This window comes from Myotis yumanensis, unplaced genomic scaffold, assembly GCF_028538775.1.
Source record: "Myotis yumanensis isolate MYYU_CA2020_CCGP unplaced genomic scaffold, mMyoYum1.0.hap1 SCAF_7, whole genome shotgun sequence".
Lineage (NCBI taxonomy): Eukaryota > Metazoa > Chordata > Mammalia > Chiroptera > Vespertilionidae > Myotis > Myotis yumanensis.
This window is the reverse complement of record NW_027223758.1, coordinates 89,113,350-89,138,804: the sequence shown is the minus strand read 5'-3', so window position 1 is coordinate 89,138,804 and position 25,455 is coordinate 89,113,350. Positions and strand designations below refer to the sequence as shown.

Genomic DNA, 25,455 nt, shown 5'->3' with positions numbered 1-25,455 from the left:
AGTTACCTGTATGCGGCCATATCTCCTGCCCAGTAACCCCGTCACTGTGACCACAGCTAACTGGACAAGCGCTTGGTGCTGGACTCAAACGGGCTGCCCACGAGGAGGCCCTGTGTGAGAAGATAGCTGACCAGACGAGTGTGACCCTCTATTGTAGAAGAATGCAAGACAGAGGAGCTGCCCAGCCATCACGGCTCAGTGGTTGAGCGTCGATCTATGAACCAGGAGGTCATGGTTTGATTCCTGGTCAGGGCACATGCCCGGGGTTGTGGGCTCGATCCCCAGTAGGGGGCGTGCAGGAAGTAGCCTATTAATGATTCTCCCTCTTCCTTCCTCTCTCTGAGATCAATAAAAACATATTTTTTAAAAAAGACTGAGGATCATAGCAGCACAATTCACCATAGCTAAGATCTGGAAACAGCCTAAGTGCCCATCAGTAGATGAATGGATTAGAAAACTGTGGTACATCTACACGATGGAATACTATGCTGCTGTTAAAAAGAAGGAACTCTTACCATTTGCAACAGCATGGATGGAACTGGAGAGCTTTATGCTAAGTGAAATAAGCCAGTCAATGAAGGAAAAATACCACATGATCTCACTCATTCATGGATAATAAAGACCATTACAAACTTTTGAACAATAATAGATACAGAGGCAGAGCTGCCTCAAACAGATTGTCAAACTGCAGCGGGAAGGCCAGGGAGGGTTGGGGGACAGGAGGGAGGGGAGTAAGAGATCAACCGAAGGACTTGTATGCATGCATATGAGCATAACCAATGGACATAAGACACTGGGGGGTAGGGGAGGCCAGGGGGTTGTCAAGGGCGGGAAAAAAAAAGGAGACATATGTAATACTCTTTGTAATACTTTAAGCAATAAAAAAAAAAGACTGAGGATGGGAGAGGGCAATGGGGGGGGGGGGGAGGGGACATGTGTAATACTTTCAACAATAAAGATTTATTTAAAAAAAAAAAAACACTGAGAAAAGCAGAGAAAGGGGCAGCAGCACCAAGACTCGGAGGGATAATGAACCAAATAAACTGATGATCAAAAACAGACCCAGAGTCACAGAGCATGAACAGACTGTCCAACCTCAGAGGGAAGGCAGGGGAGGGTGGGAGGGAAGAGACCAACCAATGAGCTTGTCTGCATATATGCATCACCCAGGGACACGGACAATGGGGTGGTAAGGGCCTGGGGAGGGGAGGGAGCCGGCTGGAAGAAGTTAATGGGGGGAAAAGGAGGACCTATGTAATACTTTCAACAATAAAGATTAAAAGAAAATACTCAGAACAACAAACCAGAAAAGCCCACGGGAAAGGCAGTGCGGAGCAGCCAGGCCCTCGCTCCAGCTCCAGCGTGGCTGAGGGATGGCGAGTGGGGGCTGGAGGAGCCCCGGAAGGCGTGGCAGGCAGTGCTTGTGAGCAGTTCATTAGCACTCGCAAAGCGCTGATGAAGAAAATGGCAACTAACCCCAACGGGAGGATTTCCTGAAAGCTATAAGCCCTTGAATATGCAAATTATGCAAATGAAATTACTGTGATCAATATTTCAACAGAGCACTGCTCAGAGCGCTCAGCCCAGCACGGACAGAAACATTCATTTTCAGAAAACCAAGGCTGCAGTAACAAAGTAAAGGGGCCGCACGCTCAGAATCTACTGAGGGTTTTTACTAGAAATACCCGGGCGCCGTGTCAGGTCAGTGAAGCCAGAAACGTAGGGGTCGGCGGAGAGTTATGAAAGCCCCCGGGCTGTGTGCAGCCGGAAGCGAGACCAGAACTGCAGGTCAGCGGGTCTCAGAACGTGGCCCAAGTCACCAGCATCCAGGTCACCTGGGAGCCCTCAGACCCGAGAACCTGCTGACTCTGAAGCTCTGAGGGTGGGCTCAGCGGTCTGTGTTTTATAAGACAACTGGGGATTTTGACACAGGCCAAAATTTGAGAACTACGGCCTTAGCTGATATTAAAAGGGGAATCTTTCTTTTTATTACAGGTCTATAATATCTATGAACTACAAATGGAAAAGAATCCTACAAATATGGCAGACAAAGGCCAAATTCCTCAGTAAACTCAGGTAAAGACATAAAAAAACACACTTAGGTACTGAGGACATTAGAACACAATGATATACAAGTAATTCAAAATATATTAATTTAGATTTTTAGTTATATAAAAATCAAGATATAAACTCATATGTATAAAGTATATTGAAAAGGGAATACAAAGAAAAAGAAGTCAAAATAATAGCTATGTTGCCTCTGAGTGATTGTAATGTTCTTTAGTAGTGATAATGTATTCTCTTCATAATTTTGAAGAATATATATATTTCAAATACAATACCTTGATTTCTACACAAAAGTTAAAAAAACAAAATTATAAAATTATTAGGAGGAAATAAAGGTGAGCATTTGCATGGCATTGGGGTACAGAAAGCTTTCTAAACACACACAAAAAGCAAAAACCTTAAAGGGACTGGTACACTTGAAAACATCACAATGTTAAACTGTCGTGAAATAAACTTCATCCGCAAAATGAAGAAACCCAGGGACTGTGAAAGGTATTACAGCAGAGGTAGCAGACAACAGGTCACTCCCAGAATATGTATGAAAAGACTCCCAGTGATCAATGCAAAAGCCTCATTAACCAACAAGGAACTGATAAAGGACATAATGACAGAACATTCAAAACCACTCAGAGTCACATGACCAGTTCCTTAAACCCACGAGTGTTGAGGAAAGCAAAAGCTGAAACAGTGAGGTACGTTTATTCAAAGATGCACTGTACAAGACTGAAGGAAAGAGACAGATCGACAGGTACCCACCTGCATAGTTCTCAAAAATTATTAAGTACAAAGAGCAATTTACAGAATGAAGTGTAACGTAAAACCATTTATTCAAATTCTTAAAACCTTTGAAACGTTTTCATTTTCTAACCAGCCATCTATCTATATAAAAAGTAATTTTAGCCCTGGCCTGTGTGGCTCAGCTGGTTGGAATGTCATCCCATAAACTGAAAACTTGCAGGTTCAATTCCCAGTCAGGGCACATACTTAGGTTGCAGGTTCAAACCCTGATGGGGGCCCAGCAGGTCGGGGCACACACAGGAGGCAACTAGTCGATGTTACTCTCTCACACTGATGTTTCTCTCTCTCTCTCTCTCTCTCTCTCTCTCTCTCTCTCTCTCTTTCTCAAGTCAATAATCATATCCTTAGGTGAGAATTTATTTTAAGTAATTTTAAAATAAACTGTAAGAAAACACATCGAACTCACAATAGAGGTTACTTCTGGGATAAACTTTTTCTTTAGCTTTGTAATCCCCCTCCCTCTCCAAAAATATCCTTAACCAAAAAAAAAAAAAAAAAAAATTGAACAGCATGCTAGACAGTATGCGCACCAGCACCATAGTAATGATGTGCGCCTGGCATGCTCACATCACGTGACTTTTATTATTTTATCATAATACAAGCAAACAGCTAAGTCAAATTAGTGACACTTACGCATGTAAGGCAGTTTTTCTGGGCAGGGGAGGTATGGAGAGTACGTGAAGTTTTCCGGAAGATACGTTGTTGTCTGAACAAGATAATCACTTGAATTACTGCCTTCGGGATAATCTTGGAGAGAGAGAAAAAAGTTACAACCAAAAACTGCCTTTGGCTTTGCTTCTAGTTTGAAATATGTCACCGTCACTGTGAGAAGATCTGCAATATGCAATCTACAGAAGCACTTAAAAGGAATCTATGATAATAACAGCATAATATGCAAATCGACTGAACGTCTGGATGACCTACCGGACAACCACACTATGACACGCACTGGCGCCAGGCCAGCCAATGTGGGTGTGATGTGCTTGGTCGGGGTGCCCCTCCATCTCCCCATGATTGCCCCGCAGAGGGAGGCCCAGGCCAGCCAAGCAATTGCACCCCATGCCTGCTGCCCACAGAGGGAGGCAACCGGTGGCGGGGGGAAGGAGGGAGCACCACACAGATGGCAAGCAGTGGCAGCAGCGGGGGTGGGGTCAGCTGCCGTCAGCCGAGGGGAGGAAAGTCCCGATAGGCCCTGATCGCCAGCCAGGCCTAGGGACCCTACCCGAGGGTCCCGGTTTGAAAGAGGGCGCAGACAAGGCTGAGGGACACCCCCATGTGCACAAATTTCGTGCACCGGGCCTCTAGTTTCCTATAAAGAATGAGCAAAAAGAAAATGCGGTTGCCATGGCTCCTCTCCCATGTATCATTCACTGACACCTCTCAAGGTGTCAGTGAATGATACAAGGTGTCCCCAGGGAACCCTGGGACAGGCCCAGAGAGCAGCCAGCCTGACCCGTGCGCAGCCATACAGGCCCATTGGCGGCCACATGGGACACCTGCTCCCACCCCTCCCTGGCTGACCAGATGGAAAGGGCAGTGATGACCATACACCAGGGACGCGGGAATCCTCTCCACCACAACAGCCAACCACTGCCATAGACAGATGCACTAAGGGAGCTCGGAGCAGCGGGCTCAGGTGAGCACCGGACCCAGATGGGGACAGCCGGAGCCTGAGGAGTTTTGTACCTGGAGCCAAGAGATCACCTGTCGGCCTCCTCCTGGAACGACCACACAGACAGGCACGGCTTCGAGCACCCACGGAGCACAGGTGTGGGGGGAGCGCGTTCTCACTACCCACACGCAGGGGCCTGCAATTTACCCCCTCAACTCACTTCTGTAACACGGCCCAATTTAAACCTTTACGTCAGTCACTTCCAGCCCTGGGCTGCTCCCTGGGGGGCCCGAGCTGTTACCACAGTAGGTCCACTATCTTCAGGTGCAGCAAGCTGTAACGCAGGGGGGACGGGTCCAGAGCCCCAAGGTCAAGTGCTGAGTTCAAATCCTTGATCTCAACACACACCAGCCTAGTGGTGCAGGGTAAGGTAACATGGTTGCTCCCCTGTGCCCACCTCCTGGGGCCGTGTCCGATTTCAGTCAGAGAAATGGATTGAGTGCTGAGAACCCATAGACCAGTGGTCGGCAAACCTCGGCTCGCAAGCCACATGCGGCTCTTTGGCCCCGTGGCATGGGCCACGAAGTTTCAATCGCACTGTATGTGCGCGCCCGCACGTGGTATTCTGTGGAAGAGCCACACTCAAGGGGCCAGTTTGCCAACCACTGCCATAGACAGATGCACTAAGGGAGCTCGGAGCAGCGGGCTCAGGTGAGCACCGGACCCAGATGGGGACAGCCGGAGCCTGAGGAGTTTTGTACCTGGAGCCAAGAGATCACCTGTCGGCCTCCTCCTGGAACGAACGTCCGACTGCCGGGGTCCTGCCCTGTGAGAGGAAGCCGGCCTAAGGGGATGAGCCCACATGCAGGGAGCAAGAGGTGAGAGGTGCAAATGGCTGATGACACTATGTTCTGTCCCTGGGCCTGCAGGGAATGAAGCTTGGGCAGAAACTTCTGGAACATGTGAAGACTCTCATTCCATCTGGAGTATCTGCCCTGAGCGTGAGATTCCTACGGAACTGCCTGCGTGAGGGAGGTCGGAGAGGGAGGAACAGGCCTCTGACTTAAAGGTTCGGCTGTCGCCGTGACTGGTTTGGCTCAGTGGATAGAGCGTCGGCCTGCGGACTGAAGGGTCCCAGGTTCGATTCCGGTCAAGGGCATGTACCTTGGTTGCGGGCACATCCCCAGTGGGGGGTGTGTAGGAGGCAGCTGATCGATGTTTTTAACTCTCTATCCCTCTCCCTTCCTCTCTGTAAAAAAATCAATAAAATATATATTTTTTTAAAAAGTGCGGCCTGTCAGTGACTAGCAACCAGAGGCTGTAGGTCCAAATCCTCTATCTTACTCAACAGGCCACGCCACCCCCTCTCACTGTGGAAAATGGCAGAATCCTGGACACGGAATATGGAGCATATATGTGAGAAGCGTCCAAGAAAACCAAACCCCTCTCTGTGCACCTCTGCCTAACACAAATATCCACTGATCATCAACATGGAATTACCGGGCCCTGGCCGGTCTGGCTCAGTGGATAGAGTGTTGGCCCTCAGACTGAAGGGTCCCGGGTTCGATTCCGATCAAGGGCATGTACCTCAGTTGCAGGCTCGATCCCCTGCCCTGCGGGAGGCAACCAGTTGATGTGTCTCTCTCACATCAACGTTTCTCTCTCCCTCCCCTCCCTCCCACTCTCAAAAGTCAATGGAAAAACATCCTCTGGTGAGGATTAACTACAACATGGAATTAGGGGGGGATGCAGCTGGGGGCCAGGGTGGCACTGGGAGCAGAGACGCCGCCCACTCCAGGCCACCTGCTGGGAGGGCCCCGAGGCTGCTAAGCAGAGGCTGATGGGGCCCCTGGAAGAGAAGGAAGCTGGAGGAGAAGGTCCGATTTTAAAGGACAGCCCGGAAATGCCAGGGAGGAACACGGCAGGGCATCCGTGCCTGTGCTGCCAGAAGGCCCACGTGACAAACAGGGACGGGTGATGGGACAATCACTACGGCCTGGTGCCTGTTCCACCAGGACGGGGAAACCCGGAGGGAACCCTTTCTCTGGGCGCCCAGGAAGCGGCCGAGGAAAATCCTCCACCGAAGGGGAGGGGAGGGGACTCAGTGGGCAGCGACCATTCTATGAGCCCAGCGACAGACTAAAGCCACAGACACCCCTCGAGTCGCCCCCACCTACGTCTCATCTCACCCACGGATGACGGAGAAATTTAAAGACACACAACACAAGTATAAGGAAGTCCAATAATGTTCTGATTCTTTCCGTAGAAGGTTTTGATATCTAGACAGATATCAAATTTAAAGTTATTCCCAAAATAACTTCCTCCTTTCCCTTCCCGGGGCCTTGCTCTGCTGGCTGAGCAGCTGCTGCTCGCTGTGCACTTGCAGGAGGGAAGACAGACGGTGGATCAGGCTGTCCCTGGGCGTCACTGCCTTTCTGGGCTCCAGCGACCAGCTTGCTCATCACCCCGAGGCAGATAAATGTCACCCCCTCCCCTCACACATCCTCAGAGTCACGAGTTAACTTTCAGTAAGACATGCCCTGACTCCTCGGAAATGATTCATTCTCGTCATTAACGCCTGGACCCCCTCTCTTGGCCACACACGGTGCGTTTGGAAATCCACATCCAGCTCCCAGAAAACGTGAGCTCTCCAGACATCCCTGCGGACAGCTGCTAACGCGGCTCCTTGGGGAGTCCGTGGCCACAGGAGGCAGGGGGGTATCGCACTTTTTATTTTCGTGAGAGAGAAGGGCTGACTCTTTCACAAAGGAGCCCCTGCATCACTTTTATCAGTTTTTAAAGAACCACATTTTTAAAAAACACCTTAAAATCATGCAGCGTCAGTCTCTGCACGTCCCTTAAATACAAAGTGTTGGAGCTGCACGTGTTCTCTTGGCCACAGGCTTATAAAGGATCACACGGCCCTCAACTCACAGCCCGGCTCGTAGCAGCATCTGGCCTCCGCGAGCACTGTGTCCGGTGGCACGGATGTCACCCCGTGTTATGTGTAGAAGTCTGTCCACCCCCGGCCACTGGTCTGAATCTCTCTTTTGTGAAGTTAAACTCCCTCCGAGTTTAAGTATCTGATGAAGTTCCGGCAACACAGTGGAAAATGACTGCAAATGAACACTTCACAACTGATACCAGAGCCAACGACGACCTAAGGTTTGAGGAACTCCCCTTCCAATAAACCCACAAAATCATTATTCCTTCAGAGAGGCGAGGTCCCTCCGGGCGAACCACGCTTTCCACGTCGGTTTTAAAGGGTTTGCGTGGCAGATGCGACCGAGACGGGTCCCCACAGCTGCTCTGCAGCGGAGACATTATTTCATCTAATGAACGGGTCCACCTCCCCAGCCACACCCGGGAGAGGCGACACGCAGAGGAACTGCTGCCCGTCCCCTCCCGGCCTTACGGGGAAGGAACAGGGCCCAAGGAGACTCGCCAGGACCATGTTTTTCCTGCAAAAGGGCAGGGTGAGCCGGTAATAGAAACCCAGTGAGTCCTAATCTGTTTACCACCAGCGTGTCCGGGGGCCTCAGAACATGCATCCATTACGGAAGGAAGTGCGCTGGGTCGCTGCTAACAAACCCACCAGCCCCAACGGTGCATGACCCTCATCATCTGCTTCTGCCATCACTCACTGAGTACATCTTGTTTTTTTAATTCGACTGACTCCGCAGCCACAGGCCAGGCACCGTTTGATTATGAGAGAGTGTGATCTCTTTACGAAAATATTTTACATGGAATCTATTTACATGTGACGCTTCCCAAAGTCAGGTACAGGGGTAAAAACCCCTTTTTGATATCAAATGTACTTATAACTGACACAACCTATTTGCCATTAAATGTTACATTTTATTTTTATACTAGAGGCCTGGTGCACAAATTTGTGCACTGGTGGGGTCCGGCTGGCTCGCCCTGATTGGGGCTGATCAGGCTGGGCCGGCCAGGGAAGGGGGCTGCGGGCAGTTGGTGAGCTGGCCCCAACCCCAATCGGGTTGGGGGGGGCCAGTCCGGGGGGAGGGGCTGCAGGCAGTTGGCCGGTGGGCCCTGCCCCCAATCCGCTGGTCAACCGCCCGTGGCCCCTCCCCCTGGCTGGCCCCGCCCCCTGGTCGAACTCCCGGTCGAGGGGACAATTTACATATTAGCCTTTTATTATATAGGAAGATATTTTTATTAACATATAGCATTGTATTACTTTAAGGGGTACAGCATAATGCTTTGACATATGTACATGTTGCAAAATGATTACCACAAGTGTAGTTACTATCCATCACCAGACATACTTACAACTTTTTGTCTTGCGATGAGAACTTTTAAGAACTAACCGAAGTATTAAATTTTAAATGAGGTAGTACATGTCAATCAATTCTCCCCCTAGAAGTCAGTCAGTTCTCTGTACATCTTATTGGCAATGATCTCCGCTTTGGTAGATCATATTAGTGTAAATTCATAGAGAAATAGACAACTGCATTATAACTAGGCCCCCCGCCAAAGCCTCATATAAAGGGAGGATGTTTCTGTTAATGTCGTATCCCAGTATCTAGGTAGGTATATGAACTAGACTAATTGTCCAATATAAATGAAAATGGCAGAGCTCGTGGTTGTCTATGCCAACTCCTGTTCCTCTCCCCCTCTCTTTCTCTCTCAGTAACAGAACCCGACTTCCAAACCTCTTCTATAGAGAACAGGGCCCTCATGTGTTTAAAGGAGTGGTTCTCAACCTTCCTAATGCCGCGACCCTTTAATACAGGTTCCTCATGTTGTGGTGACCCCCAATTTCATTGCTACAAATTGAACATAATTAAAGCATAGTGATTAATCACAAAAACAATATGTAATTATAGATGTGTTTTCCGATGGTCTTAGGCGACCCCTGTGAAAGGGTCGTTTGGCCCCCAAAGGGGTCGCGACCCACAGGTTGAGAACCGCTGGTTTGAAGCATCGCAGTTGGGTCTCTCTTGCAACCAAATCCAAGTCCTAACTGATGCAACGACTGACTGTCTCCCAAGAACAGTTTGCTGCCAATGAAGGACCCATGTGAAGAGTTTTCAAAGGTTCATAAACATCTGCCCTGGCCAGTGTGGCTCGGTTGGTTGGAACATCATCTGTACACCAACAGGCTGCAGGTTCATGGCGTACATAGGAGGCAATGGACCACTGTTTCTCACATCAATGTTCCTCTCTCACTTGCTCTCTCTCTCTCCCTACCCCTTTCTAAAAATCAATAAACATGTCCTCGAGTGAGGATTTAAAAAAAAAAAAGTAAGCAAAATGTAATCCAAGTATGCATTGGCTATTCAGTCTTTATTGAAAGGATGACTTGGTGAGAAGAGGAAAGGATTTCCTGTTTTTCCCACTTTTAGGGGATTGAGGGAAAGTTCATCTTGCCCAAGCAATCCACTCTCCTGTTTATGCTTAACATTCGCACACATAACAAACTCCTGCCCCAGGAAAAGAACTTGATTATACACAGATTTTTAGTAAGGTAAAGGTGCTTACTATCTCATTGCCCTACTATTCAGAAGACCAATGAAGAAGACCAGTTAATGAGAGTTTCACTAAATAAAGCATCAACAGCAATGAGACAGTCTTTCTAAAATAAAATAAAGAGAAGACAGTGAGGAATGTTTTGATTTGTGGTGACCATAACACAAATTTGGCAAATAACTAGGAAGGATTTTATAGAAGCATGTGTGAAATTAAATTAAGAATCTGTATGTTAGATATGAAAAAATGCTCAAAGATACTAATCATCTGAGAGATGCAAATAATCAAAACGACAATGAGGTACCATCTCACACCTATCAGAATGACTACCATCAACAAATCAACAAATGACAAGTGCTGGCGAGAATGTGGAGAAAAGGCAACCCTAGTACAATGCTGGTGGGAATGCAGACTGGTGCAGCCATTATGGAAAACAGTATGGAGTTTCCTCAAAAAATTAAATATGGGACTCCCATTTGACCCAGTGATCCCACTTCTAGGAATATATCCTAAGAGACCTAAAGCACCAATCAGAAAGAATGTATGCACCCCTATGTTCATAGCAGCACAATTTACAATAGTTAAGATCTGGAAACAGCTCAAGTGCCCATCAGCAGATGAATGGATCAGAAAACTGTGGTACATTTATACCATGGAATACTATGCAGCTGTAAAAAAGAATACTCTCTTACCCTGTGAGACAGCATGGAGGGACCTGGAGAGTATCATGCTAAGTGAAATAAGTCAGTCAGAGAAAGACAAGTATCACATGATCACACTCATATGTGGAATCTAAGTAACAAAATAAACTGATGAACAGAGTGGATCCAGAGACATGGAAGCATGGAACAGAGTGCGGAATCTCAGAGGGAAGGCGGGGAAGGTGGGTGAGTGAAAGGTGATCAACCAAAGACCTTGTATGCAGCTATGCATAACCCATGGACACAGACAATAGGGTGCTAAAGGCCTCAGGTGGGGAGAGGAGGGGGCTGTACAGGGTCAATGGGGGAAAGGGAGACATATGTAATACTTTCATAATAAAGAATTATTTTTTAAAAAAGAATCTATGTGTTAGACTAGAGTCTTGAATTTTTAGAAGGGTCTAAGACTATCACCTACCTTAACATGCATTTTAAGAAAAAACATCTGTGGCTGGGAGGTAAGACCGTCCTATCAGTGTAGTATGTGTGTATGTTGTTTACAGGGGCACAATTGAAGAACTGTTGACACAAATTAAATCTTTAATTTTAACTGTTCAAAAGGAGAATACAGAGTACAAAACAGCTGACAACCAGCCATTGAACCCTTTAGAGAGGCAACCCACCATTCTCAGGAGACGATGTGGAGCAGGCATGAAGGAGCACAACACTGACACCCATTCTCACCCATCTCACCGTCATTAATTTGGCCTGTTACTTACATTTTAACCTCAGGTAGCTCTAATGAACATTCTTCCAGAAAATATTTTTAAAAGACAAGAGCAGCTACTAATTTCTAATTTTGTATAATTCCCCTTTAGCCCCTAAAAAGTTCATAAAACGATTAAGAACCTTTGATAATGAAAAACAGTAAGTATTTTCTAGACACAGTTGGAAAAACATTTTAGGACTTAGAATAAACATTAAAAGGGGAGCAGAATAGCTACTATGAATAAAATATTCTTTTTGTAGTTAATTTATCCTATATAATAAAAGGCTAATATGCAAATCAACCAAACAGCGGAATGACCAGTCGCTATGACGTGCACTGGCCACCAGTGGGCAGACGCTCAACACAGGAGCTGCCCCCTGGTGGTCAGTGCACTCCCACAGAAGCAGGGCTCATGGCTGGCGAGCACAGTGGCGGTGGCGGGAGCCTCTCCTGCCTCGGCAGCAGCGCTAAAGATGTCTGACTGCCCTAACAGGTTTGGCTCAGTGGATAAAGCGCTGGCCTGTGGACTGAAGGGTCCCAGGTTCGATTCCGGTCAGGGGCATGTACCTTGGTTGCGGGCACATCCCCGGTGGGAGGTGTGCAGCAGGCAGCTGATCGATGTTTCTCTCTCATCAATGTTTCTGACTCTCTACCCCTCTCCCTTCCTCTCTGTAAAAAATTAATAAAATATATTTTTAAAAAATAAAAATAAAATAAAAATGTCTGACTGATGGCTTAGGCCCGCTCCCTGAGGGCTCCTGGACTGCAAGAGGGCGCAGGCCGGGCTGAGGGACCCCCCCCCCCCAAATGCATGAATTTCGTGCACCGGGCCTCTAGTCTTAAATACAAAGGAATTGGAAAAATACAAGCTGCTTTTCTATTTTGTTGAATTCAGGTTTGCAAGAATTCACTTGAGTATCTTTGCACAAAACCCTCATCACTTTTATATAGGTCTCGGACCTTTATAGATCCTAGAATAGAATGCGTCACAGTCTTGGCTCGAGCAGTGAAAGGATTTTCCAGGACACTTAGGAGGGGACACCCTCATCTTTCACAGGGAGTTACCTGGAGGCAAAACCAGAGCTTGGAGGTTGGGTCACTGCTTTGTGACTACAAGGCTGAGAGGCAGAAGCAGAGCCAGCTTACGCAGGAAGCAATCTTACCTGTACCGTTGACTGTCGTGTTCTTATTTGTGTAAAGCCTGATCATATGTCCTATTGTTTTCACATTTTCTCTCAACATTATTCCTCGAGCTTGTACCATAAAGAGATACGTGTTGGCTATAAAAGGAAAAAAAGAGAGAGAGAATATCGTGACTCAGTAAGCTTTCTTTTTAAATTTAATAAAATATTCAGAATTGGGAAACTGCCCAATAAACCCTAACTGACTTCATTAACATGTCCAAAGGGAAAACAGAAATATAAAATGACTATGTCTAAATTTTCAAAAACTTACCAAAACATTGCTTTGTAAAAATAAAAATGAAAAAAATTAAAGTAGTGATATCCATCAAATAGGTTAAGACTGAATGACCAAACAGAAATATAATGAATTCCTTTATCTATAAATTATTTTCTACTATAAAATATACTTGGAAATTTCAAAGAGGCATTCTATTACAAGTATGCGATCATCTTCTATATATATAAAAGCCTAAGCAACCAGCTGGTAGCTATGACATGCACTGACCACCAGGGGTCAGATGCTCAACGCAGGAGCTGCCGAGCGACAGCAACTTTGCAGAGTGCCCTCTTGCACTCCGGGACCCCTTGGTGGATGTTGGACTGCCGGTTTCGGCCTGATCCCCACAGACCAGGCTGAGGGACCCCACCTGCCAGAGGGACCCCGCTCACTCCACAGACGCCCTTTCGAGCCCCAGCGCCGCCCCAGGTGTGGCCGGCTGGGGAAGGACCATGGGAGGGTGGCTCCAGGGCGTGTCCAGCACATCTTGCCCAGTCCCACCCCGCCGGCCACCTTCTACTAGTAATTTACTTTCCATGTGCACCAATCCGTGCACCGGGCCTCTAGTATAGTTATAAAATGTACTTTCTCTAATTCTATGTGAATTCCCTCAAGCCAAAAAATGCCACAAAGATAAGGATCCCCTACCTAATCATAATATATCCTAAATCACCGTAATGCACAGTACGAATATGGAGCTTGCAAATTCTCAAAGTGTTGGGGCTGCACGGGCAGGATTATCTAGAATCAATATCTATTTTGATCATTTCTCTCTACAGTTAATTACTTGAACTTTTACACTCCCTTTGACTCACGAATCTATCTACCAGGGTTGCAAAAGCAGACAAAATCAATGTGCATTTTCAAAATTGGTCAATTTAAGTCTCCGTGGTAAGTGCTTTAAAAAACAGGCCCCTCGTTTCTTCTTTGGGAGAAACTGGTAAATTGACAAAGATTACAAAAAAGCCCTGCCTCCTGAGACGCCACGGCTTCTCTCCTGGTGCTGACTTCGCTGGCGCATAACCTGGGCAGCTCACTGGGTATCAGTTTCCTCATCTAAAATAGTCAGTACTGCCCGGCCAGCCTGGCTCAGTGGTTGAGCATCAACCTATGAACCAGGAGGTCAAGGTTCAATTCCCGGTCAGGGCACACACCCGGGTTGCGGGCTTGATCCCCAGAAGGGGGCATCCAGGAGGCAGCCGGTGGATAATTCTCTCTCATCATTGATATTTCTATCTCTCTCTCCCTCTCCCTTCCTCTCTGAAATCAATAAAAAAATATTTTAAAAAAATAAAGTGGTCAATATTGCCCTAGATGTTCTCTGAAGCCCTTTCTACTCTAAATGCTCCACCCACAAAGCCCCCAAATCGTAAGCTCCAATCAGACAAGGGAAGGGGGCTCCTTACCATGGACAAACCAGGAAAGTGCAAGGCTCAGTTCATTAGTGACCCTTTCCATTTTAAGATAAGCTGCTTCTCAACGGTCACGACATCCTCGAAACAAACGAATGCCGATGAAAAAACTGGAGATGCCAACTCAGCTTCTTGGCCCCGTTCTACTCCCTCGAGAGGGGCCAGACAGACGAGCTGCCTGCATCGCCTACTACCCCCCTTTCCCGTTTTTTACATAAATGTGGTCTTACTCCAAGTGCAAATGGACAGAGAGTAAATAAAACGAGCACAGAAACAGAGTAAATAACACTTTCCCTTTCACCTTCAACCCAGAGAAGAGAAGCGAATCCAGGTTCACAGACGCTCTACTTCAGTGATTCCCAAAGTGGGCGGCGCTACCGCCCCCCCTCCCCCCCCCCCCCCCCCGGTGGGCACTGCAGCGATCCAGGGGGGCAGTGATGGCCACAGGTGCATTTGGGGGCAATGAGTAACTGCTATTAAAATTTAAAAACAATTAATTTCCAGGGGCTGAGTAATATTTTTTCTGGAAAGGGGGCGGTAGGCCAATTAAGTTTGGGAACCACTGCTCTACTTCAATCCTCCCTAAGAGCCTGTCTACTCCGTCTCTGAAAGCAGCCCTATCATTAGATCCGACTTGCTGAGGCTTGAACGTGTTGCCCTGGATGACAAACACTACGTGCTTTTATTACAGTTTTGCTCTGGAGTGGACTTTAAGAGCAAAAAAATAAGAGACAGTGAAAAACAAGGACTGGAAGAAGGGCCAACCAAAAATGTGGGGAAATGGCCAATAAAAGCCAAACTAACCTCAGCAACTCTACCTCAACCAAGATCTCAAGTTCAAATGAAATGATGAAGGAAAACACGGTCAAACAGATGACTAACATCAACTGCTTACAACACGTTGGGTCGTGTCATCCTAAAGGCGCACATGAAGCTTGTTATCAGTGGTGTCAGCACCTCAGAGTGTTTGTTCTGCCTCCGGCTGTAAAAAGAGGCAGCGTGGGGTAGCAGGACCGAGCCGAGGGCTAAGCCACAGCAATTCTGCTTCCCAGGCCGCAGGAAACAGCACGGGCCTACCAAGGACAGACCAGGTGAGAACATACGTGCATGATGTGTGTCCTGGAAACAGAATTGTAAAAACCACATAGCTTTTACTTTTAATGAACATACCTTTCATATAAGGAAAACTGTTTCACATCTTGAAACCAAGTCAAATTTAAGTTGCCAAGGAAAAGATCTGGGATAGAAAAAGATAGTCAAATTTCCCTAAAATCTTTCAAAATACCAGGTAACAAAACTATTCATTAAAAAAAATGATCACTGATGGCAGCTGGGACAAAGGTGGAACACTGACCAAAAGAACGCATTTACTCTCCGCCGGATCAACGTGAGAAAGAACAGAGCAAGACATCAGCCTCTCCAGATGGGAAGCCTAGGAGTCTATTGTAAATCGCGTTCAGCTAATTGAGCTACATCCCTTAGGTCAGTGGTCGGCAAACTGCGGCCCCTCCACAAAATACCATGTGCGGGCGTGCATGTACAGTGCGATTGAAACTTCGTGGCCACACTGAAGGGGCCAAAGAGCCGCGTGTGGCTCTCGAGCCGCGGTTTGCCGACCACGGCCTTAGGTTCATGGTCCTCACGGGCTTGGTCCCTAAAGATCCAAACCCACTGGGAAATGAAGCTGAGGTTAAGTAGAAAGTCCTGCTAACAGGAAAAAAGGAATGTGTCCAATGCAGCAAGCCACACCAAACCAGCAGGAAAATGGTTTAAACTGTCTGGTTTCCAAACATCATGAAACTAAGTGAACCCACACTCACGTAGTCACGTGCCTCGTTATGCTTAACATAAATTGTCCGATTGGCCAGCCAATGAGTTAGAGGGAATCCTTGTCTAGCATTTCTATTCCTACTCACAGGAAACTACACCTCAAAAACAAATAGGCAAACATATGTAAACCTTTAGACAATAAATTTTAAAAAATACATAAACTAAAAAAAAAAAAGAAACTAATAAAAAGGAACAGGCAAACATTCCCTGGCTGTGCCCTTCAGTCTCAGCACAACCAGAAACGCACTAAAACCGACTCTTGCTTAATCAAAACCGTGCTGTGTTCTCTCATGTCGTTCATTTGCTACCTGTCTTTGCATTGTGAGACAGAAATTTAACTTATTCACCATTCTGCTTTCCAGGGGAAGAAAAACTAGGACAACTTAAACACACACACACACACCTTTATTTTTTTTTTTTTTTATTTTCCTCTTAAAGTATTACAAAGGGTATTACATAAGTATCCTTTCCCCCCCCCCCCCCCGCCCTTGACAAACCACTACCCTCCCTTACCCCCCAGTGTCTTATGTCCATTAGTTATGCTTATATGCATGCATACAAGTCCTTCGGTTGATCTCTTACTCCCCTCCCTCCTGCCCCCCAACTCTCTCTGGCCTTCCCACTGCAGTTTGACAATCAGTTTGAGGCAGCTCTGCCTCTGTATCTATTATTGTTCAAAAGTTTGTAATGGTCTTTATTATCCATGAATGAGTGAGATCATGCACACACACACACCTTTAAAAATCAACAGTTTACAACAACTTCTAGGCCTCCTTCCCTGGGTTTGTGTGGAAAGAGATTTATGAACCTTCCTCACTCTCAGCTTATGAAAACTGAGGCCCGGCCAGTGTGGCTCAGTGGTTGAGCAGAGACCTATGAACCAGGAGGTCACCCTTTTGACTCCTGGTCAGGGAACATGCCCAGGTTTCGGGCTCGATCCCCAGTAGGGGGCGTGTTCTCTCTCATCATTGATGTTTCTATCTCTCTCTCCCTCTCCCCCTCCTCTCCCTTCCTCTCTGATACCAATAAAAATTAAAATTAAAATTAAAAAAAAGAAAAGCAGCAGCACATTTGCTATTACTGTCTCCCCACCCCCTTCCACATGCAGCTCTGTCCAGTGAGAAGGCGCCAGTCAACAGCGGTCTGCGCCCTGAAGGATTCCCACACAGTCCCCTCTGATCCCGAAACCCATGCCCATAACCATTGGGACACTCGGCCGCAGGTCCCTTAACAAAAGTAAGTCACGGGGAGGCCTGACTTTGAGGGAGGCCGTGCTGGGTAAGCATCTGGCATGCAGTTACCAATTTTATAAATGCAGGGCTGGAGCTAAGAAAGAGGGGCTGGAAATACAATTCGGGGAGACACTCATAGAAAAGTGAAAGTGGGAACTGTGGTGGCGAATTACCATAAGGAAAGTTATCTAGAAAGGAGAGGAGCAGGTGAAGCTCAGATGCGGAAGTGGGGACAGACCACGGAGAGGAGGCGCGGAGACGAAAGGCCCCAAGACAAACCAGTCTGCGGGAGAAAGGGCACACACCTAGGTTTTGGGTTCCATCCCTGGTTAGGGCTTGTGAGGGAGGAAGCAATTGATGGATCTATCTAGCTCAGTGATGGCGAACCTATGACACACGTGTGTCAGAGGTGACACGCAAACTCATTTTTTTGGTTGGTCTTTCTTTGTTAAATGGCATTTAAATATATAAAATAAATATCAAAAATATAAATCTTTGTTTTACTATGGTTGCAAAGATCAAAAAATTTCTATATGTGACACGGCACCAGAGTTAAGTTAGGGTTTTTCAAAGTGCTGACACGCCAAGCTCAAAAGGTTCACCATCACTGATCTAGCTCTATCTATCTCTTCCTCTCCCTCTCTCTTTTCCTCTCTAGAATCAATGGAAACATGTTCTTGGGTGAGGATTTTTTTTTTTTACTTTTCCATTGATCTTATTGAAGAAGTTCAGGGTAAAGACATGTTTATTCCGCAAATACTGATTGAACGCCTCCCATTTGCCAAGCAGTTTTCCTCCATAAAAATCAAAACCCTGAGGAAGCATAGACCACCCAAAACATCGGAAGTACTTTTGCGCCAACCAGATCATCAGTTCAAGGGAGATTAAACAGCTGGTCATTCAAACAGCAGATTCTGACTCTACAAGTATGAAAGCACCACCACAAGGCAGCCATCGGCCCCGTCATCTGTTAATTATCACTGTCATTTACCAAAAATAAACGCATAGCTTCTTCCAAGGACAAGGGGAGCCCGGAGAGTTAAGAGTTACAAACCAACACCCTGGAGAGAAAAGGGCCAGAAGGAAATGAGGGAATTGCGGAAGGAAGGACGCAGACAATTCAATCGAGTTTCAGAATCGAATCAGTAGGGAAATTTACTTAATGAAATTACAGAGTAAAAGATCAAACTATAAATAAAACCCCCAGAAACATTATATGATTATGGGAATTAATGGTTTCAGAGTGCATGAGGTGAATGTGCAATGAGTCTCGATCCACTTACAAATCCTATCACGAGAAAACATGTAAGCGAGACCGATCTAAACTACATGCTCCACCATCATCCCCAACTTCCTGGTGTTTCCACAATTAAAATACGTCTCCCAATTTCAACTCACTTGTCCATGAAAAGAAAATGTCAGCAAAACAAGCAGGAGGGAAAAGAAGCACGAGTGAGAAATGAATTTCAAAGATTTCCGAAGCTGAGGAGTATTTTCAAATCAATAAACAAGGCACCTAATGATTCTCTACCGTAGGTCTCTTGATTTAAATGAAAATAAAGTCCAGCTTTCCCTACTCTGAGCCAAACTGGAAACTGCACCATAATTAGAAGTCATAATTCCTGAGTGATTCACTAAATTATCAGGAAGGCAATATATATAACATGGTTTCAGTAAAGTCATATTAACACTAAACGAGCCTCAAATATTACAAGAGACGGTATTTCAATCAAGATATCATGTTAAACAAAACCCGTATAACTACTTAACTGTAAAGACAATATTGAAAGCCTTTTATAGCCAAATACTGATTAAAGTTTGGAGTGTTTTTTGTTTTGTTTTTGAAGTATAATTGACATATACATCATACTAGTTTCAGGTGTACCTCGTGATTCGACATTTGTATACATTACAAAATGATCACCGTACATCTGTTACTACACACAGTTATAATTTTATTTCTTGTAATTAAAAACTTAAGATTTTTTTTTTTAGCAAATTTCAGTTTTACAACACAGTATTACTGACTATAGTCACCATGCTGTACATTACATCCCCATTTTATAACTGGAAGTTTGTATCTTGATCCCCTTCACCCATTTCACTTACCCCCCAAATCTTCTGCCTCTGGCAACCACCCATCTGTTCTCTGAGTCTATGAGATGGTTTTGTTTGCTTTTTTTTTAGATTTCACATATAAATGAAGTCATAAGGCATTTGTCTTTCTCTGCCTGACTTATTTCACTTAGCATAATAGCCTCAAGAGCCACCCATGTTGCCGCAAATGGTAAAATGCCGTTCTTTTCTATGGCTGAGTAGTATCCCACTGTATATGGACCACATCTTCTTTAACCGTTCATCTGTCCAGGGCCATTTAGGTTGTTTTCATATCTCGGCTATTATACACAATGCTGCAATGAGCATAGGGTTCATATATTTTATGAATTAGGTTTTTCATTTTCTTTGAATAAATACCCAGAAATAGAATTGCTGAATCATATGAAAGTTCTATTTTTAATTTTCTGAGGAAACTCCGTGCTGTCTTCCATAGTGGCTGCACCAGTCCGAATTCAGACCCACCGCGCACAAGGGTTCCGCTGTTCACACCCTCACCAACACCGTTATCCCTTCTTTCTGACAACTGCCCTTCTGTCGGCTGTGAGGTGACATCTCGTTGTGGTTTGATTAACCTTCCCCTGATGATTAGCGACATGGAGCACCTTTTCATGGCGGAGCACCTCTTCATGTACTTGTTGGCCCTATGCGCCTTCTTTGCAAAAATGTCTGTTTAGATTCTCTGCCCATTTTTTTAATCAAATTGTTTGTTTTGTGGTTATCAAGTTGTAGATGTTATTTATATATTTTAGATGTTAACCCCTTATGAGATACATGATTTGCAAATACCTCCTCCCATTCAGTAGCTTGCCTTTTGGTTTTGTTGATGGATTACCTTTGCTTTGCAGAAGCTTTTCCGTTTGATGTAGTTCCACTTATTTCTGCTTTTGTTGCGCCTGCCTTTGAAATCAGTTCCATAAAAACATAGCTAAGGCCACGGTCAAGGAGTTTCCTGCCTATGTTTTCTTCTAGAACTTTCAAGGTTTCAGGTCTTACATACAAGTAACCCAGTTGGAGTTGATTTTTGTGTGTGGTATAAGATAGTGGTAAGATAGTTTCATTCTTTGCACGTGACTGTCCAGTTTTCCCAACACCATGTATGAGAGACTACCCTTTCCCTGGTGTATATTCTTGCCTCCTTTGTCAGAAATTAACTGATCAGATATGCTTGGGTTTATTTCTGGGCTCTCTATTCCATTGATCTATGTGCCTGTTTTTGTGCCAATGCCATGTTGCTTCAATCACTATAGCTTTGTAATAGAGTTTCAAATCCAGGCGGGTGATGCCTATAGCTTTGCTCTTCTCTCTCAAGATTGCTTTGACTGTTTGGGGTCCAAACAAATTCTAGAATTGTTTCATTTCTATGAAAAATGCCGTTAGAATTTTCATAGGTATTTCACTGAATTTGTAGATTGCTTTGGGTAATGACATTTTTTTAATTCTTCCTGCATACACACAAAATATCTTTTTATTTGTGTCCTCTTCAATTTCTTTCATCAATGTCTTATAGTTTTCAGTGTATAGAACTTTCACCTCCTTGGTTAAACTTAGTCCTAGGTATTTTATTCTTTTTGATGCAATTGTGAATGAGTTTTCTTAATTTCTCCTTGTGATGGTTAACCTATATAATAAAAGCTTAATATGCAAATTGTCCCCTCGACTGAGGGTTCGATCAGGGGGCGTGGCCACCCGGGACCCCTCCCCCCAGCCGGCCACAGCTGGCAGTGGCGGCAGGCGGCCGGGGGAAGGGAAGGCCCAGCTGGCAGCCAGCAGACACTAGGGACCCTACTGGTGCACAAATTTCGTGCACTGGGCCTCTAGTTAGTGTATAAAAATGCAACAGTTCTTGCATATTGATTTTGCACCCTGCAACTTTATACTGAATTTGTTTATGAATTCTAGCAGTTTTTTGGTAGAGTCTTTATGGTTTTCTGCATATGAAACCGCATCATCCACAAAGGGTGACAATTTTACGTTTTCCTTTCCAATGGGGATGCTTTTATTTCTTTCTTTCTCCTAATTGCTCTGGCTACGACTTCCAATACTATGTTGCATAAAAATAGAAAGAGTGGGCATCCTTGTCCTGGTCCTGGTGGGAGGAAAAGCCCTCAGCTTTTCAGTTTTGAGTATGACATCAGCTGTCAGCTGTCACAGATGGCCTTTATTATGTTGAGGTATGTCCAGTCTACACCCACTTTGTTGAGAGGCTTTATCATAAATGGATGTTGAATTTTATCAAATGCCTGTCTTTCCTTCTCTTTCTTTACTCCACGACCATCCTACTAGCGTAGGGTTGGGATATGCAGCCAGCCATCTATACTTTCCAGGGTGTCAACTACGCTGACTCCCATTTGGGACTGGGGAGTAAAAAGGGTGGCAGAGCCTCATGGGAAACTTTTCAAACTACATGTGGGCCTTCTTCAAATTCCAATGTAATCCCTATCATTCTACATTTAAGAGTAACTAACTTAGGAGTCACTGCTGCTTGCAGGAACTAGTTTTATGACTCAGGTGCGTGAGGTGAGAAATGGATAGGTATCATTCATCTTTATGCTGAAGACACCCAAATCTCTCTCCTGAGCTCTAAGCCCTTATTTCCCTCTGCCCACCTACTGACAAGTTCTTCCTAGAGGCTCTGCAGGCAGCCCACTTCAATCTCTGTAACGCCGAGACAGCCCCACTACGGATGCGCCTTTCTTTATTCCCTGTTACCAACAGCCTGGTTATCTAGGCTGGAACGCCAGCACTGCCTTAAAGCTTCTCCCTTTCCTTCAATCCAACTACTCACATCCTCTCCACTCTGCCCTGACCCAGCTATGACCTTGATCACATACTAATCCTCTATTGTCTGGGCCACTGAAATAATGTCCTCCCTGCCGCTGGCTCTGCCTTCCATACTCCACGACAGAAAAATTACTCTAAAACAGAGGACTGGCCCCTGTGGCTCAGCTGTCCCGTGCACCTAAGGTTGTCGGTTCAATTCCCCATAAGGGCACATGCCTGATCAACCAAAGTTTCCCTCGCTCTCTAAAAACCGATAAAAAGATTTTTTAAATCCTATATAATAAAAGACTAATATGCAAATCAACCGAACAGTGGAACGACCGGTCGCTATGACATGCACTGACCACAGGCAGATGCTCAATGGAGGAGCTGCCCCCTGGTGGTCAGTGTGCTCCCACAGGGGGAGCGCTGCTCAGCCAGAAGCCGGGCTCACAGCTGGTGAGTGCAGCGGCGATGGTGGGAGTCTCTCCTGCTTCCATGGCAGGCAGACATCCCCCAAGGGGTCCCGGACTGCAAGAGAGTGCAGGCCAGCCTGAGGGCCTCCCCCCGCCCCCCAGTGCACAAATGTCATGCACCAGGCCTCAAGTAAATAAATAAAACAGAGGACTACATTATTCCCCTTTGCCAAAGGTCTGGTGTTTCCAGCAACACACAGGACACAAAATTTTAGCATGAGATGTATGGCTGGTGAGAAAGGCCCAGAGGAAAGAAATGACCAGCACTGTGACCTAAATCAAAGGAACCCTTTATGGCAATTACCAGAGGAGAGGGGAGTGGCGGGAGGTAGAAGAAGGTAAAGGGGAGATAAATGGTGATGGAAGGAGACTTGGGATGGTAAACACACAGTATAATATACAGATGATGTACTGTAGAATCGCATACCTGAAACCTGTATAATTTTATTAACCAACTAGAGGCCCGGTTGGTTAAAAATTTGTGCACTTGGGAGGGTTCCTCAGCCCAGCCTGTGCCCTCTCTCAGTCTGGGACCCCTCAGGGGATGACCACCTACTGGCTTAGGCCTGCTCCCCAGGGGATTGGGCCTAAACTGGCAGTCAGACATCCCTCTGGCAGACTGGGAGCACTCAGGGGATGTCCACTTGCCAGCGGGGAGCAGACCTAAGCTGCAGTCGGACATCCTTAGTGCTGCTGACGAGGCGGGAGAGGCTCCCACCACCACCGCTGTACTGGCAGCCGGCAGCCTGGCTTGTGGCTGAGCAGAGCTCCCCCTGTGGGAGCTCACTGACCACCAGGGGGTAGCTCCTGATTGAGCATCTGCCCCCTCATGGTCAGTGTGTGTCATAGTGACCAGTCATTCCCAGTCGCTCTGCTGTTAGGGTCAATTTGCATGTTACCCTTTTATTATATAGGATGTCAAACCAATAATTCAATTTTTAAAAAGAGCCCTGAAAGGTGCCATACAGATGAGAGCACTTGGTGAGGAAAAGCCTAAAAGGCCCTTTGTAAACAAGTCAGATGATAACCGATCAGACAGAACACAGCAGGCTCCCCCAGCCCGGGCCAGAGGCAGAAGGTCTGCGGTAAGAAAGCTGCAGGGCAACCCACTACCTTCCGTGCCAAGAGAAACCCAGCCCAATGGTCAGGGGCCTCTGCGCCAGGACCCAGCCAACCACCCTCTCCCACAGCACATACAGGTGCACATACACCCTGCACCTGACCACCCATTGCCAGCCCCACCAGTCCCGGCAGGCACGGCCCCCCCGGAGGCCCAAATAACAAAGCACTTGGACAGTGATTCCTTCCAAGGGCCCATGGACCTTCAGACCCAACCAGATTCCACCTTTACTCCAAGAACAGCCCTGGATGGTGTTGCTCAGTGGATAGAGCATCGGCCTGTGGACCAGGTCCCGGGTCTGATTCCGGTCAAGGGCACATGCCCGGGTCGTGGGCTTGATCCCCAGTGGGGCGTGTGCAGGAGGCAGCTGATCAGTGATTCTCACCATTGATGTTTTTCTCTCTCTCCCTCTCCCTTCCTCTCTGAAAGCAATAAAAAGATATTTAAAAATAAGAATAAAGAATAAAGCAGCCTGTCAGCTATCGAGGACTCAGGTGAGTCAAAGGAGCAGTGAAACCCACTTCCAGGGGAGCTTACACGCTTCCCCACGCCTCCCCCCACTGGTTACAGACACATGGATGCCTTTCTTAATCACGGGCAGCCCTTTGAAAGCCGTGTGAACCAACACCAGTTTTCGTCCGCCGGGAATTTCAGGGGCCTCGCGAGCCAGAACACTAGGCTGGGCAGGAGGGCCCGAGCCTCGTCCCAGTCTGGCCCCTCTACAACCCACGCCGTAAGGAGCAGCCAGATGGAAACGCTCCGATTTTCTGGAAGCCCAAGCTGCTCCCTCTGACCAGAATTCCTTATTCGGTCCAGACCAGGGGTGGGCAAACTTTTTGACTCGAGGGCCACAATGGGTTCTTAAACTGGACCGGAGGGCCGGAACAAAAGCATGGATGGAGTGTTTGTGTGAACTAATATAAATTCAAAGTAAACGTCATTACATAAAAGGGTACGTCTTTTTTTTTTTTTAGTTTTATTCATTTCAAACGGGCCGGATCTGGCCCGCGGGCTGTAGTTTGCCCACGGCTGGTCCAGACACATCCTATCTATCCGCAAGGACCCACTCCCAAAACTCCCAACACCGCCTCCTCTGGAAATCTGTAAGCAGCCCTCACTGCCCTCCCTCATGGCCCCCTGTCCCCCCCCCCCCCCCCCCCATGCTTTAAGGACTTTAAGGACTTGCTACAGCTCTTTCACAGCCAGCCCACTGTCCGGCAGGCAGGAGCTGTGTCTCAGTCACCTCTCCATCTCCCAGCCCACACAATGCCCAGCCAACCTGAGTTCCCTGACGGTGTTCGCTGGAGGAACTGCCCCTCAGCTCACCTGCTCCTCTCACGCCATCGCAGGGAAATGGCTGCGTGGCGCTGGGGGTGACACTGGAGCCGCTTCCAGACTAAACGGAATCCCCTTCTCAGCCCAGCAGCCAGCTTCCTTGGGGGGAAAGTGCACTCGCCTCCTTGCGATCGTGCAGGAGGCAGAAACAGCAAGAGGAGCAGCTGGGGGCTCCTCCTGGACGGGCGGGCTAGGGCAGCCTGTCTGGGGCCTTCTGGGGAGAGGCGGGGGCGGGGAGGGGGAGCTGCAGACCAGTTTTCCTGAGCACTCACGTTCACAACATAAAAACTACCCAGTCTCCTGTGTCTCCTGCGTGGATTAGAATATCAAG

At 46.8% G+C, this 25,455-nt stretch overlaps 1 protein-coding gene across 1 annotated transcript in view; it reads right to left on the bottom strand.

The window, feature by feature from the left end:
* B4GALT6 (beta-1,4-galactosyltransferase 6) overlaps window positions 1-25,455 on the bottom strand; it is a 55,371-nt gene that overhangs the window by 26,217 nt on the left and 3,699 nt on the right. The window contains exons 2-3 of the mRNA XM_070421225.1: window positions 12,544-12,660; window positions 3,499-3,612 (exon numbers count right to left, since the gene is read on the bottom strand). Of these exons, the coding sequence (XP_070277326.1) occupies window positions 3,499-3,612; window positions 12,544-12,660 (231 nt within the window). The remainder of the gene's footprint in view (window positions 1-3,498; window positions 3,613-12,543; window positions 12,661-25,455) is intronic.